Below are 17117 nucleotides of genomic sequence, written 5' to 3'. Positions count from 1 at the left end.
AGAGCGGGCAGGTGCGCCAGGCATCCCGCAGGCCTGGGACCCCAGCTCGGCTGAGTTGCGCCTCCACCACCGCCCCGTGGCGGAGCCTTGCCCGGCGGCCGGCGGGGGGCGATTCCCACCAGGCCTTTCCGAGTTGGTGGCAGCAGGAGAATTGCTCTTGGGATCTTCCCGTAGTCCAGCCCAGCCCGCTCCGGAGCTGGCGTTGCCCAAGCTGCGAAGTCGGGAGCCACAGCCCTGCAGGTCTGAAGTCCTGCGATAGTGGAATAAAAGCCCCACGTTTGACTTGGGCTGGGGGAGGTGGCGGTGGTCCAGGGCAGGAGGAACGCAGGGAGCAGTTTCTCTTTCTTTTTTTCCGCCCGCCGCCTCTCCGGACCGCAAGGCCCGAGTCTCTTCCTTTCCCCTGGCCGGTGCCGGGGACTCGGAGCAATGGGTTTATTCTGGAGAGGAAGCAAGAGGGGCCGGGCAGGCCTGTGCAGTTGCCCCGTTCCCTCTGCTCCGTGTTGTTTTGCACTGAGTGAATAGCCGCGCCGCCCCGGGCAGCCTGGACGCTTCAGCGCTGCCAGGTGCCAGGCAGGGAGCTGGTTGCAAGGGCCCCGCGCGGCAGATGTCAGGGTTGTGTTTCAGTGCAAACGATTCTCAGGAGAAAACCCGTGCCTGGTGCGAATCGTTTTGGAGCCTCGCGGCCTCCCGCAGTTGTGCAGTGGATCCTGGCCAAGCAAGCACTTGTCCTCTGCCGCCAGCCTGGGTTTCCCTGGTTTCAGTCGAGCTGCCTCGTGATGATCACTGGCTCCTCGGCTTATTCTGCCGACAGCTGCAGGCGAGCAGGGGCAGCGGGAGCTGCCCCGCTGGAAGGGGGAAGCCGGGCTGCAGGTTTGCGTTGCGTAGCCAGTCTTCCGCTTTTCCTTACCGTTGTCTTAGGACATGCCGCTTGGGCGTCTGCCTGCAGGAGAAATGCAATGCTGTTGGCTGGAGCCGTGTAATCATCTGCCGGTCTAAAATTAGACGTTCTTGGCTGTGGAAGCAGGGGCCTTGCGGAGACACTGTGGTGATGGGAGTTTCTCGCCTGGCATGACCACCTTCGCACCCGGGCGCTTGCGGCGTGTGTCATTTCACACCTCCGGCAGCACGGCTCTGCTGGGAGAACCGCCGGGCTTCGTAGCACAGGCAGGGCCTCCGAATTATTGCGCCACAGCTTTTGTCCAACGGGCATGATGCAAGCGGTGGCTGCTAGACGGGCAGCGTCCTGCTCTTGCTGATTGGAACTGCCCTGATCTTTGCACGGAGATTGCTCTAGGGCTTATGCCCTGGATTAATCTTTAATTTGGAAGGAAAGGATCGCGGTATTGGGCAAGCAGCGGCTGGCCGGGCTCTGGCACAGAAGCGGTCTCGCATCAGTTAGGGGAAAATGTCGAAGAATGCTAATAACGCCAACCGCAATTACCCGTGGAGGGCAATTAAACGGGGCAGATCGTCAGTGTGGTCTCCAAGGGAGCATTTCTTTTTCCTTCCTGGCAGCTCCGGTTGCTTTTCAGAACTGCGATGGACTTCACATGCGTCGACCTGCCAAGTCTGAGCCGGAGACGGAGCTGGTGGGGCTCGGTGCCAGGCACTGGCAGAGAAGCAGGGCTGCCTTGAAGCCGCTTAGTTTTTTTGGAGCAAGAGACACTTCAGACTGGTTCATTTTTACTGCCCTTGGATGGTGCCCCATGTCAAAATGAACCGTGGCTGCTCCAGTAGATGAGTCTAAGGTTGACCTCTCATTCCAGCGAGACCGGGATGCTGCAAACATTTCAAATGAGGAAGGCGGTTTGTGGTGGGGGCAGCTCCAGAGAAGACTCTTTCGCCCTTGGGGGAGAGATGATGTACGAGCAGGCGCTGTAGCAGCAGCAGCTGTTCGCTGAATAGAGAAAGGACTGTAAAAGCTACTGAGAGAAAAGCCATAAACTGGTGTGTGGCAACAGCTGATGTGCCCAGGCCCCAGGCTGATTTATTATATCCCCAGGAGTGGAGTCCTGCCCTGGAGCGGCGCTTCATGCCCCACTGAACACGGGCGTCGCATCTGAAACTGCCAGTTCTCGTGGGCGGTTTGTGGGCTGCGTGGCGTGTCTTGTGTGGAAAGCTTGGGGTTGTTTTTTCAGTGCGGTGGGTCTGCTGTTGGTTAAATGAACCCGCTGAAGCCTTGTGGGGGTGTGAAGTGTGTCCTGCACGCACGCCGGTCTGGTGCTGTCCGTGCCGTGGAAGAGCGCGACAGCCGGGCTGCATCACCCGAGTGGTTTCAGCCCCCTGTAGCAGGCATCGAACAAACTAGGCTGCTCTGTTCAAGCTTCTTTGCAGCAGTGCCTAAAAGCCCAGCTCAGGGTTTTTGCTGTACAAAGAGCTCCGGGAACAGAAACGGCAGGGGTCACCGCGCTTTCTGGAGCTTTGAGATGAGGAGCAACAAGTCCATGTGCCACATGGAAGATAGGAAGGGTGGAGAGAGGCATGGTCTGCTGCTCTTCTCTTCCTTTGAACAAGGAGCTGGACTGAGACCACGTGCAGGGTTTGCCAGCTGCGTGCCAAGGTATCGCCAGTTTGCATGGTGCTCCGGCAGGCTTGGTAGTGTTGGCAGCCTTGGCAATACTGTGCTTGCTGCCTTTAAGGGGTCCAGATCCAGACTGGCAGCCGGGTCTTGGATGGACTGGAGTGGGGGTGTCAGGCAGGTCCCACTGGAGATGGATCTACAAGATTGAGGGGTCGCCTTAAGTATCTGATCCATTTGGTAGCACTTCCTAGTGGCTTGTGTCTTGCTCCGTGTTGCCTGCCCTCTTCCTTCCCCACCTAGCCTTCAGCTCTGGCAAGATCTTCAGAGCGGAGAGGAGGCAGGTGTGGGGCCGACGGCCCAGCCTGGTCCCCGGCGGGGAGAGCTCTCTGCAGCCGATCAGTAGCAGAAACGGCGGCAGGGTCTCGCATGGGGAGCCCAGCGCTGCGTATCTGCCGAGAGCTGGAGCTCAGTCTCGGAGGATGCCTTCCAGCCTGGATTATCTCCTGAGCGTGAGGAGCTTGATATCCAGACACAATGCTCAATTTTGAAATCTACCTGTCGCGGCTGTTGCCTCCAGTCTCATCGAATCGCCTCTCGTGGAGCCAAGAAGAACAAAACTGTTCCAAAACGTTAAGTGAAACCAGCTGCATCAGGCTTAATAGCGGCTTCTTTGGGATTCTTGGCATGTGATTTGTGTCCGCGGCTTTATTTATTACACCCATGCAGAGCTGCGGCGTGGGTGTGTACGTGCATGTTACACTTTCCAGATTCTTGCGACTTAAAAACATGGGAGAGGAGGGAGAGAGTTGCTGGGTTTGCAAGGCATGGTGCCCATGTTCGGGGCTCCTGTTTAAGACGGCACCAAACAAATACGGAGAGCTTCCAGATTCTGCTTGGATCTGGCTCCAGGGCTCGAACGCTTGTCACAAATGTCTTTTTTTCACTACAGATTTTCATCAACAACGAATGGCATGATGCAGTCAGCAAGAAGACTTTCCCTTCCATCAACCCAGCCACAGGGGAGGTGATTTGCCAGGTTGCTGAGGGTGACAAGGTAAATGTTATCGTTCCAGGGTCTTAGAAACAGCTTTGACGTGTTCCTGAGATATAAAGGACTGGCAAAAATCATGAGCTTCAGGTGATCCTGATCACGTGTGTTTGCTCTCTGTCCCTCATCCAGTGGGTGCCTCATTTCCATGTGGTTCGGTAAAAACACTATTTGTTTTGCATTTCCAGTTCCTGAACACCTGGCCTTGCTTTGTGATAAGTAATAAGTAATCAAAAATGTGTGCAAAGCAGGCGGTGAAAATGGTTAGCTGCTCCAAGATATTCTGCTATTCCTTTTGCAAAACCTGCCCCAGATGGCTGCACCCTTCCTCACGTCACATGCAGAGAGAAGCTGAGAGTTGCTGTAATTTGAGACTACAGATCAGTACATGCCAGAGGCAGGCTACGAAGGGCATGACATGGTGCTCAAGTTTTGGCAGGATGCTTTTGGCTCAGGATAAAAATCAGCTTTGCCACATTTCATAGTAGTTTGGACACGTGATCCAAGACATGTCAGCTAGGACCGGAGGCCTGGTGGGGCCACAGTGAAACGGGGGTGGGAGCTGGTGGGTCAGAACTGGAGAAGACACGCTCAGTCCAACCTAACTCAGTGCCAGCGTCGGGGACCTCTCTGTGCTGCACGCTGCACTTGCACGTGGTAAGAAACCATCCGAGTCCAAAAAGCTTCTTGCCTCCAAAGACAAAGGAAACATTATCTCTGTTTTACAGTCAGGGAACAGTCATAGGGAGATGAAGTGATTTGCCCAAGGGTAAATCTTGTACAGGATTAACCCAGTTCTTGTGGGTCTCCGCCAGTGCCCTGCCCACAAAGCCAGCATTCAGCTCCGTAGTTGAGGCTTTTGTTGGAGGTTGGGAGTGGAAGGGCGGTTAAAAGGGTGGTGCAACTTGTCCAAATTCCCAGTGGGGGAATGGGGAAGGAAGTGGCTTGGACTTTTGCCTGCCTCTTTGGGGTATGAGTTAGAACTGACACACGAGACAGGCACCTTAAAAGTGAAACTGGATTCTGGAGAGAAAATAGACAGACAAAAAGTCCCTGAGAAAACTTTTCTGCTGAACTCGAAAATAAATCCTGGCAGCAGTCACAAGAACGCTTGGCTCTCACCCGGCTTTGCAAGAGGATGTAAAGAGTTAACCCTGCAGATAACGTGGCTGAAGTATGCTGACCGGCTGGTGTGGCTTGAACAGGCCAGTGTCTTCTGCGGGGCAAGGCCCCGACTCCTCAGCCAGTTTCACTCTTTCTAATCTGGGGAGTTTCGTAACAATATTATCTCTGAACACAGCGGTCCTGCAGGAAAGCTGCAGCTGGGGGGAAGATAGCTGCTGTGCCTATGCAGCAGATGGTAACGCGGAGATGCACTAAGTTTGCTCAGGATCCCCCAGAGCCAGTTTATTTGCAAACGCCCCATATTTAGCCGGGGGATGATTTACCCTGCAGTGTTCGTGTACCTGATGATGGCTCTGAAACGTCCCAGGGCTGGAATCAAACTGCAGCCTGCCAAGGATCGGGGAAGCATGCTCATCTTGCTTGCAAGGAAACTTGTGCTGGTCCCTCGAAGGCAATTCCTGAACGGACGCTCTGTGCTTCCAGGACCCCGGGAGGTTCTCCATGCATAGAGGGAAGCAGTAGTGGGAGAGGAAAAGTTTCCTTTCGTTGCACAAAGTTCATCACTAAATGAAGGGCCACAGAGCATGTGCTGTAATGCCAGGGTCTGGAAGCGCTGGTAGGGGATTACCTGGCTTGGAGAAGGGAGGGACTTCCCATCCCTCTCCCTGTCCCTACAAAGCAGTCTAAGATGCAGCAGCATCTCAGCTCTGGAGCACCCTCCATCCAGCCCAGGACTCGGAGTGGACTGGCTTTCCCCTAGCAAGGCTGCACTCCTAGGCTGCCAGCTCCCCGAGTGCCAGCTGTAATGCAGACGTGGACTTGCCCATGAATTTCCTCTGCTAGGGCGAAGGAGAGGCCCCCATTCCCATGTTCTCCGCGTGTCAGGGGAAGGCTGTGGCTCAGTGTGGAGCGCTCCAAGCTTCCCAGCAGCTCCTGGGAGAAGTCAGCCTGCCTCCTGAGATGACTTACTGGCCTGCTATAAGAAGTAGCAAAGCCCTAGGAGTCTCCATGTAGTGCCAGCTGCTTCCCCCGGGTCAGGGCTGCTGGAGGGGCTCTGTCAATTCTTGCCAATGTCTTCTCATGTTGGGCGTCCGCTGCAAAGTTGGTGCCCTCTGGATGCAGCCGGAAGTGAGGGACAGGGGCTGTCATGTGCGGGGTGCTCTCCACTCACCCTCTCTTTCTGGGCTTTTCTGCAGGCGGATGTGGACAAAGCCGTGAGCGCGGCCAAAGCAGCTTTCCAGCTGGGCTCGCCATGGAGGCGGATGGATGCATCTCACCGGGGAAAGCTGATGAACCGTCTTGCAGACCTGATTGAGAGAGACCGGGCTTACTTGGCTGTGTGTATCACGCTCCACCTCTGTCTTGCCTGTTGTGCCCTGCGTGGCACGGTCTCCTGCACCCCACCATTTGATAGATTTAGTGGGGAAAGTAGTGGCTGAATGTCGGGACTTTGTCCTTTAACTGCAGCTCAGGAAATCTGATGCCTTTAAACTGGGAGTGCTGCCACGTGGTGGGAGCCCAGTCTGGGACAGCTGTGGGATCAATGGGCCTTGCCCTAGGAAAGAGGAGAGACCACCCCGCTCAGTCTCCAAAGGAGCTAGTTCCAAGCTAGGTGCAGGAGGTGGGCAGGACCGAGCAAGAGTCTGTGCAGAGTTAGGTGTGCTGAGCGTAAGCCCAAAGATAACGGGCAGAACCCAGAGCTGGGGCTCATCTCGGGCTGTTGCTGGGAGCTGGGTCTGTGTGTGGGGAAAATATGCAAACAATCTTCCTTTGCTCACAGGCCCTGGAAACTCTGGATAATGGCAAACCATACTCTATCGCCTACTTGGTGGATTTGGACATGACAGTCAAGTGTCTCAGGTAGGAGCTCTCATTAGTGAGTCACTCGTGGGAGCAAGGGAGGGCACGAAGCATTGACTCATCCAGGAATGTGCCTCTCCTTGGGCATCCCAGAAGCCACGTGCTACCATTAAAAGATGATACCATGTATATGAGGTCTCTGGATGGAAAGTGCTTGGATGTGTTAAACCAAACGTACGGGTGCGATGCATCATGCTGCGTCCTGGCTTAGTGGAAACGGTTTGTCTGCTGTTGTTTGTCATGTTGCTGTGCGCAATCCAAGAAAAAGATGCCACTTGAGCAGCTCTTGCGGGTTTCTAATGACCTGCTGTAGTACAGTTGCTAGCTGGGGACTTTCTGGCGATGCATATCTTATGCTAGTGGGCTTCGCCTCTTGGGTCCTTTAGGTGTGGCATTTTTCTAGCATTTCAGCTGGAGGTATAATTCCTTGGAGCATTTGCCACCCCATCAGCCTTGGCAAAAATGCATGAGCACAGCTGTCTCCCACTGCTCCCACCAGGATGGAGATGAAAATGTCACGGAGATGTTATTTGCCCAGCAAAAAAACAAAAAAAAGAGCTGCTGGACTGGTGGGCCGGGTAGAATTTGCAGGGCTGGTGTTCCCGTCTGGTCCTCTGGGGATTGCAGCCCAACGCAGTGACACCCCTGAAAAGCGATCCCCTTCAGAGCGCTTCCAGGGACCGCCCCAGTTGGGTCCATACTGGTCAGGAGAGGAGACCCCCTAGGCTGTCTTACAAGAGAAGGGGGTTCTTCCCTCTGGTTTCAGCCTTCTGACCTACCCTTTATGTATCATTTCATGGTTGTTAGGGGCTGGAAGGGGCCTTACAGATCATTGGGTCCAGCCCCCCTGCACTTGAGCAGGAAAGACTGCTGGGGTCTTTAATATAATATAATTTAATATAATATCATGAGTTTACTTAACATTGTGGTGATATGTGGACAGACCGGGCTGGTGATAAGTAAAATGCCCCTGTCCCCTCCTGAGCTGAAGCTGCGTAACATGTGTGTTGTGTAATGTAACGCCCTGTGTGCTGCAATGTGAGATGAATGTGTAACAGAAGGGAGCAACCCTGCAGCATCCTGCTGGCTGTGGTCCTGGATTGCAAATCCCAGAGCCCTTGGGGGAAGCAGGGAAAGGAAGCGACCACACGTTTCCAGGCTGGCTGTGGGCCAGAGCGCCGGGGGTGGACGGAGAGAGGAGAGTGTGAGAGGGAAGCCTCTGCAAAGCACAGACTGATTGCATGGGACCCTGACCTAGAGACCTGCTTTGAGAATGGGTGTCGTCTAAGCTCTTTCCGCCCTCTGTTATACAGAAGACCCAAACAGGAGGAACAGTCATATTGTGGAAACAAAGATACTGATTAAAAAGTGCTTTCAAACACGTACAGTAAACGGGAAATTACTTCTTCCTTCTGTACTTGACATATAAATAAGCACAGTTAAGAGATTTCATAGGGAAATGATTCTCTTTCAAAAGACAGTCCCTTTAAAAATGAATGTGCTTGACTGTTAATGCCTGTTTTGTGAAGTGACTAGGCGGGCACTTTTCCCCCCGGGCATGGGAGGCTTCCTGTCTTAAATCCAGTGACTAAAACAATGTCATTGCCAGGTACTTTGCAGGCTGGGCTGATAAGTGCCATGGCAAAACCATTCCCGTAGATGGAGACTACTTCTGTTATACAAGACATGAGCCAGTTGGGATCTGCGGGCAGATCATCCCGGTAAGAAACATGCCTCTGTGGTCCTACGATATTACTGCAATGCGCTTCTCGGACATAAGAGTGGCTGTAAATGAAAGATGTTGCCCTTCGTTAGGCCACTTTCCCTCTGATTCTGAAGGGAAATTATACTTGTGCCCCACTGAGTTTCTACTCAGCTGTCGCAGCAGAAAGCAGGTTTGGTATAATTAGCAGCCAAGCTTTGAGTGTGTGTGTGTCCAATTGAGCCCTCCCCCCAGCAAGGAGCACAGTCACTGATAGCTCAGTCCAGTCTGGCGTGCAGGATATCAAATGCTTTATGTGCTCAAATTACTAGTAGAGACGGGACCTTAGAATAATAATCATTTAAAAAAAAGTCAGCGCAATGAAATGTAGGCTAACTTGGTTGCATTTGAAGTTGAGTGTTGCCTTGTTGCAATGAATTATGGCAGGCATACAAAGAAGTGATTTGCCTGTAACAAGTTCCTGTTTAAGCTTTCTTCCATGGGTAGTATTACAGAAATCCATGAATGTTCAAATTTGAGCTGTGATGTACTGTACTGTGGCTGTCCTGATGAGCTGGAATTGACTATAAACCACTTAGTCTGGAATCCTAATCTGCCAATGAGTTTAGTACTGGCCTTTTTGGAAGCAAGCTCTTCCAGGCACACTCCTTTAACATCTAAAATGCCTTGATGTCTGGCTAGGAAGTGACCAGCAAATGAAGCTTTAGGTCTTAATGAAGTTAATCCTTGACCATCACGTTCCAAAGGTTACTTTAAAGTCAGAGGTCACCCTAAAAATAGATTAACTCCTCACCCGCCTCCACCCCAAAGTATGCCACGGATTTAAAAATGACATCTGTGAGAAGCATCCATGTGGTTCTTGCCGCGTATCTCCCATGCAGCATGGTGGTAGGATCCCAGTTTGTTGCTCTGTGTAGCAGTCTCTTCTCTCCTGACACATCAGAACAAAAAAGTGAAGCGGCAGCTCTCCTGTCGTCTAACCCTAGAAGATTAAACTGATTCCTAATACCTAATTTTACTGTTTCCCAAAGGTTTGAAGTCTGCGGCTCTCGCAGCATTCATATTCAGCCCAAAGAGGACGTGGACATCTAGTGGTTCCTACCCTAGACTGGGAGTTGGGTCTCGCTCCTGTGTTCATTCCTAGCTCCGCTGACAGTGCAGCCCCAGGCAGCTTGCTTAATCGCTTTGCTCATTTCCACATCAGTGAAATAGAAAGTCTTCTACCTTACATAGGTGTTCTGAGACTAAAATCCCTCCCAATTTGTGAGAAACTTGGTGAATGTGATGCAAATGAGAAACATGCGAGAGGTCGCACCAGAGTTCACAATGCAAAATCCATTTGAGTGAGAAGTGTCAAAGATCAGACGCCAACCAGCGAATGACTAGTCCAGGTTCTCTGTGCAGCACGTGCATCGAGTGCATGAACTGCGAAAGGAACCGCGCATTTGTAATCTAAAGTGTTTCCTAAAGCAGGGACGGGCGAGAAAACAACGGGGGGCTAACTCCTACAGCTGGTGAAACCGCCTTCAGTGGTGTTAAGATGACAACGCTGGCTGAAGATTAACCTGATGCGTATTCATTTCTTTTGTGAATTTTGGTCAGATGTGAAAGAATCTCCTTGTGTCTTTCAGTGGAACTTCCCGCTGCTGATGCAGGCATGGAAACTTGGGCCAGCCTTAGCCACTGGGAATGTGATTGTGATGAAAGTAGCTGAGCAAACGCCCCTGTCTGCTCTCTACGTGGCCAGTCTGATCAAAGAGGTGAGACAGTAAGCAGGGTTGGACCCAGGCTCCTACTTACACTTCGGTCTGGGATTATGCAGTATACGATGGCCGTGCAGCGATAGAAAAGAGGGAGTTACAGGTTCCTTTGCAGGCGCCGGGAAGGATGAGCCAGAGGGATGCATAGGCTGGCTTCCTAGCATTGAGCTCTGAAGGCAGGCTGTGACCAAACGGCTAGTGCCCGTGGGCTAGCAAACCGAATAAAGAAGCTGTAAGCCTGGCAGATGGGAGTGGGCTAGAACGGGGCCCTGTTCTTTGCCGGTGGGAGGTAAGAGGCTGGTGTGACCGGTGAGTGGTGCACGTTGTCGTGACCCATGGAGGCAATTGTGAAGTAACGTTTGTCTTCTGCTTGTGAACTCACAGGCTGGGTTCCCCGCAGGCGTGGTTAATATTGTTCCGGGCTATGGGCCGAGTGCAGGAGCTGCCATTTCATCCCACATGCAGGTGGATAAAGTGGCCTTCACAGGCTCCACTGAGGTGAGAAGCAACATTTCTAGATACTTGTGGGTTGTGGGGCTGGAAGGGAGCCTCCGTTCATCTTAATATCGTGTTCTGCACCTATCACCAGAAAAGTTTCGCCTTCATTTTTGGGGTCTTTTTTTAAAGCAGCTGACTCGAAGCTGCAGGATTTATTTTTACCCCTATTAAGGCTTTCCCTGTTGAGATGGTCCATTTGGAAGAGGGCTTATTACAGAAGATTATTTCTGGTGAGCTGCTCCTTTTGTAGGTTAAGTTTAATCTCTGCTGAGACTTACTTTATTCGGTTAGGGCCCTGACAATGAAGGGATTAGAATAAACTGCTGACAATGCCTAACACCACTGGGCCTGCCAGGTGAGATGACCAGCACTAGTTGGTGTTGCAAGAACTAGGACTTCCAGAAAAATCAAAGAGCTTAATCTCATATAGGTGTTTTTTTAATAACACTTGTTTACCCTCTCTAGAATTAAAGCCACGTAAGATGGGCACGTGTTTCGGATGCTTAGACGTTCTGATCACGGGCAGCTTTCGTTAATGGACTTTGATAGGAGCTGTTGGGCAACCTCTCTGAAAATCGGGGTGCTGACTCCTTAACGTGGCAGTGGGGTGGACGTGAAAACTTTCTGAAGGCTGAACGCTCCACACAAATCTGTCCTAGGGTCTCTGCACTTTCCATTAAACTTTTTGTTGTGAGGAAGGACGTTTGACAAGTTAAATGATTCGCCCAGAGACACTAGGGTAATCCATGAAAGAGCTGGGAAACGAGCAGCTGGGTTTTGCTCTGCTTACTCCATTTTTGTATCGGTGGGATTATCCGCAGAGCGATTGCCGCACCAGCAGAGCTGAGTACTACCTGGCAGGAGTAGGGCTGTCAGTACGGTGCCGTGTGAGTGGCTTCCAAGTGAGCCTCTGAGGAACGAGCACTAACAGACCTACCCTTCTTAACTAAGTCGAGGAGATTTGGTTTCCTAAGAACAGTTCTGGTTTTTTGGATTCAGGTTGGGCATCTGATCCAGAAGGCTGCGGCAGAGAGTAACTTAAAGAAAGTGACGCTGGAGCTTGGAGGGAAGAGCCCAAACATCATCTTGTCTGACGCTGACAGTAAGAGCCCATTCAGCATAGCGACTGAGCTGTAGAGTTTGATGATGTTGGGGGGGAAACGATGAGACGGGCTTGGGGGGAATCGTGGAATATCTCTCCCATGAAACCCATCAGTACCAACCGGCTTGTCTCGGGCACAGCGTATACCAAGATGAGCAGAGAGCATAATATATTCTTCCCATTTTGTCTGCTTATGATGCGTGTGTCAGCATTTCATAACAACAGAAGTAATGGATGGAGGTGGAGCAACTTAATTTAACCTAAAATTCAACTTCTGCTTCATAATGACTTGCCAATTCCTTTTTTTCTTTATTTCCTTTGCTTATTCATCTGAGCTTTTTGTTATCTTTTGTAGTGAGCAGTGTTTCTCCTCCCATTCTTTCCACTTGGTTTCGCTATGCTTCTGTGCCTACCTCCTTCTAATTCCTTCCAGGTGTTTTTAGTCCTCTCTCCCATTTTTCTTCCATATGGATTTTCCCTTCGCTTGAGGTAGGAACCTGGCACATCCTATTAAGTGGCGGTGGGAAAGGGAATCTTATTTTGATCCAAACAAATGGGCATCAAGACCTGGGTCATGTCAAATGGATGCCGCAGACCGAGGGAGGGATTGAGCTAGAGGATGACCTGTTTGGCATAAAGACTCATTTTCACGCGTTCCATGTGAAGTGGATGTTAGTTGAAGGCGGTTCGTAGCCTTCAACGGTGATGAAGGTTGTTTCTGTGGCTGGTTCTCCTCTAGACACCTGTCTCTGTCTCCCCACATTTATCTCCTAGTGGACTGGGCGGTTGAGCAATCCCACTTCGCCTTGTTCTTCAATCAAGGGCAGTGCTGCTGTGCTGGGTCTCGGACATATGTCCAAGAAGATATATATCATGAGTTTGTGGAGAGGAGTGTTGAGAGAGCGAAAGCCAGAGTGGTTGGAAACCCGTTTGACTTCAAAACTGAACAGGGACCGCAGGTGAGAGCACAAAATTTGTTTTCTTTCTCCTAAACTGCTGCTAATCTGTAGTTCGTTTTTCACGTAGGGTCCACCTGTAAGCTAGAACGAAAGGCGTGTAGAGGTTGCATGCCTAAATCTCATTAAGTATGGTTTCTAACTGATATAAAGAGCTCTTATGTAGAACAGGTTGTAATAGAATCTTTTCCTCCTCTCTAGGATCCAGCTGACTTACTGCTATTCTTGCCGGTTTTAGGTAGATGAGGAGCAGTTTAAGAAGATCCTTGGTTACATCAATATTGGGAAGCGTGAAGGAGCCAAGCTGTTGTGTGGTGGCAACCCTGCTGCAGACAGAGGCTATTTTATCCAGCCAACCATCTTTGGAGATGTGCAGGACAAAATGACCATTGCTACAGAGGAGGTTAAAACAATAGCGTCACGCGGACTTTGTCTTTGTGAACCTTCGTTCTGTATAAATGTCAAATTTCTCATGCGTGTGGCTTTTTCTTCTGTTGACGCTGACACAACTGGGAATCCAGATACCAGACATCTGCAGATCACAGATGGGAATCCTAAACCGCCTCCCTTTTATCTGAGCTCTAACTTGCTGGAATGAGGCGAGACAGACGATATATTATCCAGAAACTTATTTTGCCCCTTATACAGCACAAGGCAGAGAACCACACTCAGCAACTTCTGCATCAGGCCTGTAATTTCCGATGGTGCTATGGCACACGTGTATATGTCACACGCTCTGTTTTGGTTTCAGATATTTGGGCCAGTCATGCAGATCTTGAAGTTCAAAACTGTTGAGGAAGTCATTGAGAGAGCAAACGACTCTAAATATGGCCTGGCAGCAGCTATCTTCACAAAAGATATCGACAAAGCAAACTACGTGTCTCAAGCACTGCGAGCTGGAACTGTCTGGTGAGAGCCTATGCACAGGACCTCTATTGCCCAATCTTTCCTGTGAACTTTTTAGAAGCTGTCTCACAAGCTTTGGCTTTCTTACCTAAGCAGCCTCCTTCCAATGAACAACGTTTCATGCTACAGTTCAGTGCAAAGCCAAGCTGCACCTAACATCAAAGACCCAAGTGCTAAGTGAAAGCTTCAGCCCTTCTGTATAGCAAAATCTAGGCAATCTGGTGAGCTGGGTCCCACTGAGGCTTGGTGAGCGACAGGAGGGAACATGTTCTGCATTGAGGAAAATTGTATAGTGAACCCCTTATCTCCCACCTGTCTTGACTCTAGATGCCGAGTGATTTGGATGTGTTCAGTCAGAAAGCCTGTGGATTGGGTAATCCTCATAATGTGGAAAAGCATCCCCTAAAATTAAATGTCCTCCTTGGTTGACAAATGGACAGTTCACATGGGTACAAGAAGGAAATCTTCATGGATAGTCCTTGATCCTGGTAGATGCTCTGGGAAGAGAAACTGCTTCTAACACTTGGTTTTTATTCCAGGATCAACTGTTATGATGTATTTGGAGCTCAAGCCCCGTTTGGTGGGTACAAAGAATCTGGGAATGGGCGAGAGCTAGGGGAGTATGGCCTGGAGGCATATACAGAAGTGAAAACGGTGAGTATCTGCATGTCTTGGAATGAGGGCAGTGGAGTGAGAAATTCAGAAGGATGTGGCTTTTTATGCCTTTTCACACCATGTAAGCAGATGGAAACTGGGTCATTCTTTGTGACATCTCAAGCTTGCTCCCTTAACCTTGGAAGGGAGAAAGCTTGACACTTCTGTCAGACAAGGTTCTTTGGGTGAATCTGATCTCTTTTATTAGACCAAATTAAATAGTTGGAAAACAAATATTAAGCAAGCTTTCGGGTTCAAAAACCCCTTGTCAGGCTAAGGAAGTTTCAGCAGTTGGTGTGAAAATTCATTCCATCCAGGAAGAGCACACACCAACTGCTCAAACTTCCTTAGCCTGACGAAGGGTTTTTGAACCTGAACGCCTGCTTAATAATTGTTTTCCAACTATTTAAGTTGGTCTAATAAAAGAGACCAGATTCACCCAAAGAACCTTGTCTGCCTATGTCCTTAGACCAACACGGCTACAACCTACACCCCTGGCACTTCTGTAGCACTTCATTCTTTGCAAAATGCCAGCACAAATAGTGAACAAAACTTCATGGAAGTGTGTGAAGGGAGATGGTAACTCAATGTAGATCCGTAACACAGCCAATCATAGACTCGCAAATGAAACCCAAGAGTCCTAACTCATCTGCCAATTCCACTGAATGCTGTAATTGAGAAACCTCTTAGAATCTATTTGTTTTAATTGAATTTAGTTGTAAATGAGGTAATGCTGAATTTTACTCAAAATATTGTGCCTCTTGAATTAACTCCTTTTGAAGAAGGAATGAAGGCTGCGTGATTAATAATGCATGTTGCCTGAAAGGAGTTTTGCCTGTTGGATAGGAACTTGAATATCAATCAGCACCTTTAATAACTGGAGCATAGTCCCTTTTCTTCCATGGTACTTACACTTGAGCAGAACACCAAGAAGGTAACAGCATAGACCTATAGAAGTGAACAAAATGAACCTTATGTGCTTTTGACATGAAGGAAAGTAACCCATGTTATTGTTTCCAGGTAACAATCAAAATCCCACAGAAGAACTCGTAAAGGACGTATTCACTGCAAGGTGCATTTGAAGACTCCAGTGCAACTGAAGGTTACCAGGGTAGGGAAATAGGGAAATGTTTTTTCAAAGCAAACAGAAACATAAGTACAAAAGTGAAGAGTACTAAATATAACTAAATGCTAAGATAATATTCTTGAGAAAAGGTGCCTGAGGCAGTTCTGTGTTCTTTACCTGTCTGAAACCTCAGTTGCATTTAATTTTTTTGATAACAAACACGAATCTTTTTACATTAACGGGTGACACGTTTAGGTAATTTCTTGTTGCATTCGTATCTGAAGTCTCTAATGTGGGTTGTTTTTCTTTTTAATGTTAAAAACATCATTTGGACACATTGTGAAAACTACAGTTCCTCAAAAACAGCTAATTAAAAGCTTACTGTTGGCTGGGTGGACGATTGTGTTTTTTTAAAATAATAAATCTCTCTGCCAAATTTCAGTCTACCACGAGGCACTGATTTATGTGAGCATTGCGAGCAGGATTTGGGTCCTATAAGCAGCCAAGATTGATTGTGTAATACTGGCTTCTGATATTCTGGGAGTACATATGGCTTCAGATTTTGAAAATGTAAAATACTAGGAATCTCGAAGCATAGACCTTTTTGCCACCTTGAAAGAGTCATTTGAAATCTGCCTGCATTACATATAGCTTTCATAATAAACATGCTCGTCCCGTTCAGCCTGCTCTACTTGATAAAGCTGATCCTGAATTATGGCTGAATATTTCATGGATGCTGGTGTGTTTAAACATTGCCTGATTTAAACAGCGTGGAGATGCTATTTATTTTTTCAAAAGACATTGGCATAATTCTTCACATTGGCATGAAGTTCATGGAAACCAAAGCTGAGGCCTGACTCAGTGCTGCGAGGTTTTCTTGGAAGTTCTTCACCCTCAGTATTAATCTTCAAACAAAGCTAAAGGGTTGAGAAGTAGGAGGGATGATGGGGAAATACTTCTGTCGGTTAAAGGTACTCGACTGACATCTACAGGCCACTAAGCCGTCCTAACATGTGGCACGAAGCACATTGCGATGGGGCTTTGCCGTGATGGTGACGGTCTCTGCATCTGTTTATTAAGCGATCAGGAGACGCAGCCCCTTCTTTACACAACGCAGCTACCGGCTCAATGAAAGCGGTGACCTAAGAATTGCTTGATTTACCAGTTATTTGATCAACCGTGCTGCGATAGAGAAGCAAGAGCCCAGAGGGAGGGTGCTGGCCAGCACTGGTCCAAAAAAATGTAAATTTACTTTAAAAACAGGGTGTCTTAACAGTGCAGCATCCAAGTTCAAGTAGAGGGTGATTTGTTATTGAAAAGGGAGCCAGTTAAGATTTCCAGTTGCACCTCTGCACGGGTCCTGAAGAGAATAACTTCCGTGCACCCCTCGTTAACTCGCACCCAGCAAGGGCCAGATCGCACAGGCCAGCTGAGGCGTTTCCTGATGCCAACTGGAAGAACTGCCCCCACCGGCCCCAAGGCCTGGAGCCTGACCCGTGAGGGGCAAAGCCAGCGCCCCTCAACCGTCTCGGACTCGCGCTTTAGGTGGGTCTCGGAAAATGCCAGCTCTTTCTTTTCAAGATGGAAAATAAGACGGCGGGCTTTCTGTTGCCAAGATAAGGAAGACCACAAAGTCAGAATTATTTTTAACACTAGGCATCGCTTGCAGTCTTTGGGTCGATCTTGCCAGTCATGCCCGCGCACCTGGCGCGGCACCCGAGAGCACGGCCGGGCACGCCTGGGTGCCAGGGTGAGACTCGCTCGTCCGTCGGCCCCCACTGCCACCGCAGGAGCCACTGACCCCTCGTTTTTGGAGGCAGGAGACGTTCCCTGGAAGCTGCGGGGGCAGAGCGCGGGCCCAGCGCCCTGAGGCACGAGGGGGCCTGAGTCTGGCCTAG

General features: G+C 49.7%; 1 protein-coding gene across 1 annotated transcript; it reads left to right on the top strand.

The window, feature by feature from the left end:
• The first annotated feature begins 3257 nt into the window (after positions 1-3257).
• On the top strand, positions 3258-15655 carry ALDH2 (aldehyde dehydrogenase 2 family member). Its single transcript, XM_025198797.1, has 12 exons — positions 3258-3575; positions 5891-6031; positions 6475-6554; positions 8164-8275; positions 9909-10037; positions 10422-10535; positions 11535-11637; positions 12412-12596; positions 12832-12996; positions 13345-13502; positions 14039-14153; positions 15174-15655. Exons 1-12 carry the CDS (start codon positions 3273-3275, stop codon positions 15204-15206), a joined length of 1638 nt encoding a protein of 545 aa, XP_025054582.1. The 5' UTR covers positions 3258-3272; the 3' UTR covers positions 15207-15655.
• Positions 15656-17117: the final 1462 nt, after the last annotated feature.

Source organism: Alligator sinensis, unplaced genomic scaffold (genome assembly GCF_000455745.1).
Source record: "Alligator sinensis unplaced genomic scaffold, ASM45574v1 scaffold628_2, whole genome shotgun sequence".
Taxonomy (NCBI): domain Eukaryota; kingdom Metazoa; phylum Chordata; order Crocodylia; family Alligatoridae; genus Alligator; species Alligator sinensis.
Note: the sequence above shows the minus strand (reverse complement) of the source record. Positions and strands in the feature narration are given on the sequence as shown.

Bases quoted from the DNA above. Each gene is read 5' to 3' on its own strand.
- ALDH2 (XM_025198797.1), top strand. From the start codon at position 3,273: ATGTTACACTTTCCAGATTCTTGCGACTTAAAAACATGGGAGAGGAGG. The intron at 10,038-10,421 runs GTGAGACAGTAA...GTGAACTCACAG, and splicing joins TGGCCAGTCTGATCAAAGAG to GCTGGGTTCCCCGCAGGCGT. The intron at 14,154-15,173 runs GTGAGTATCTGC...TATTGTTTCCAG, and splicing joins CATATACAGAAGTGAAAACG to GTAACAATCAAAATCCCACA.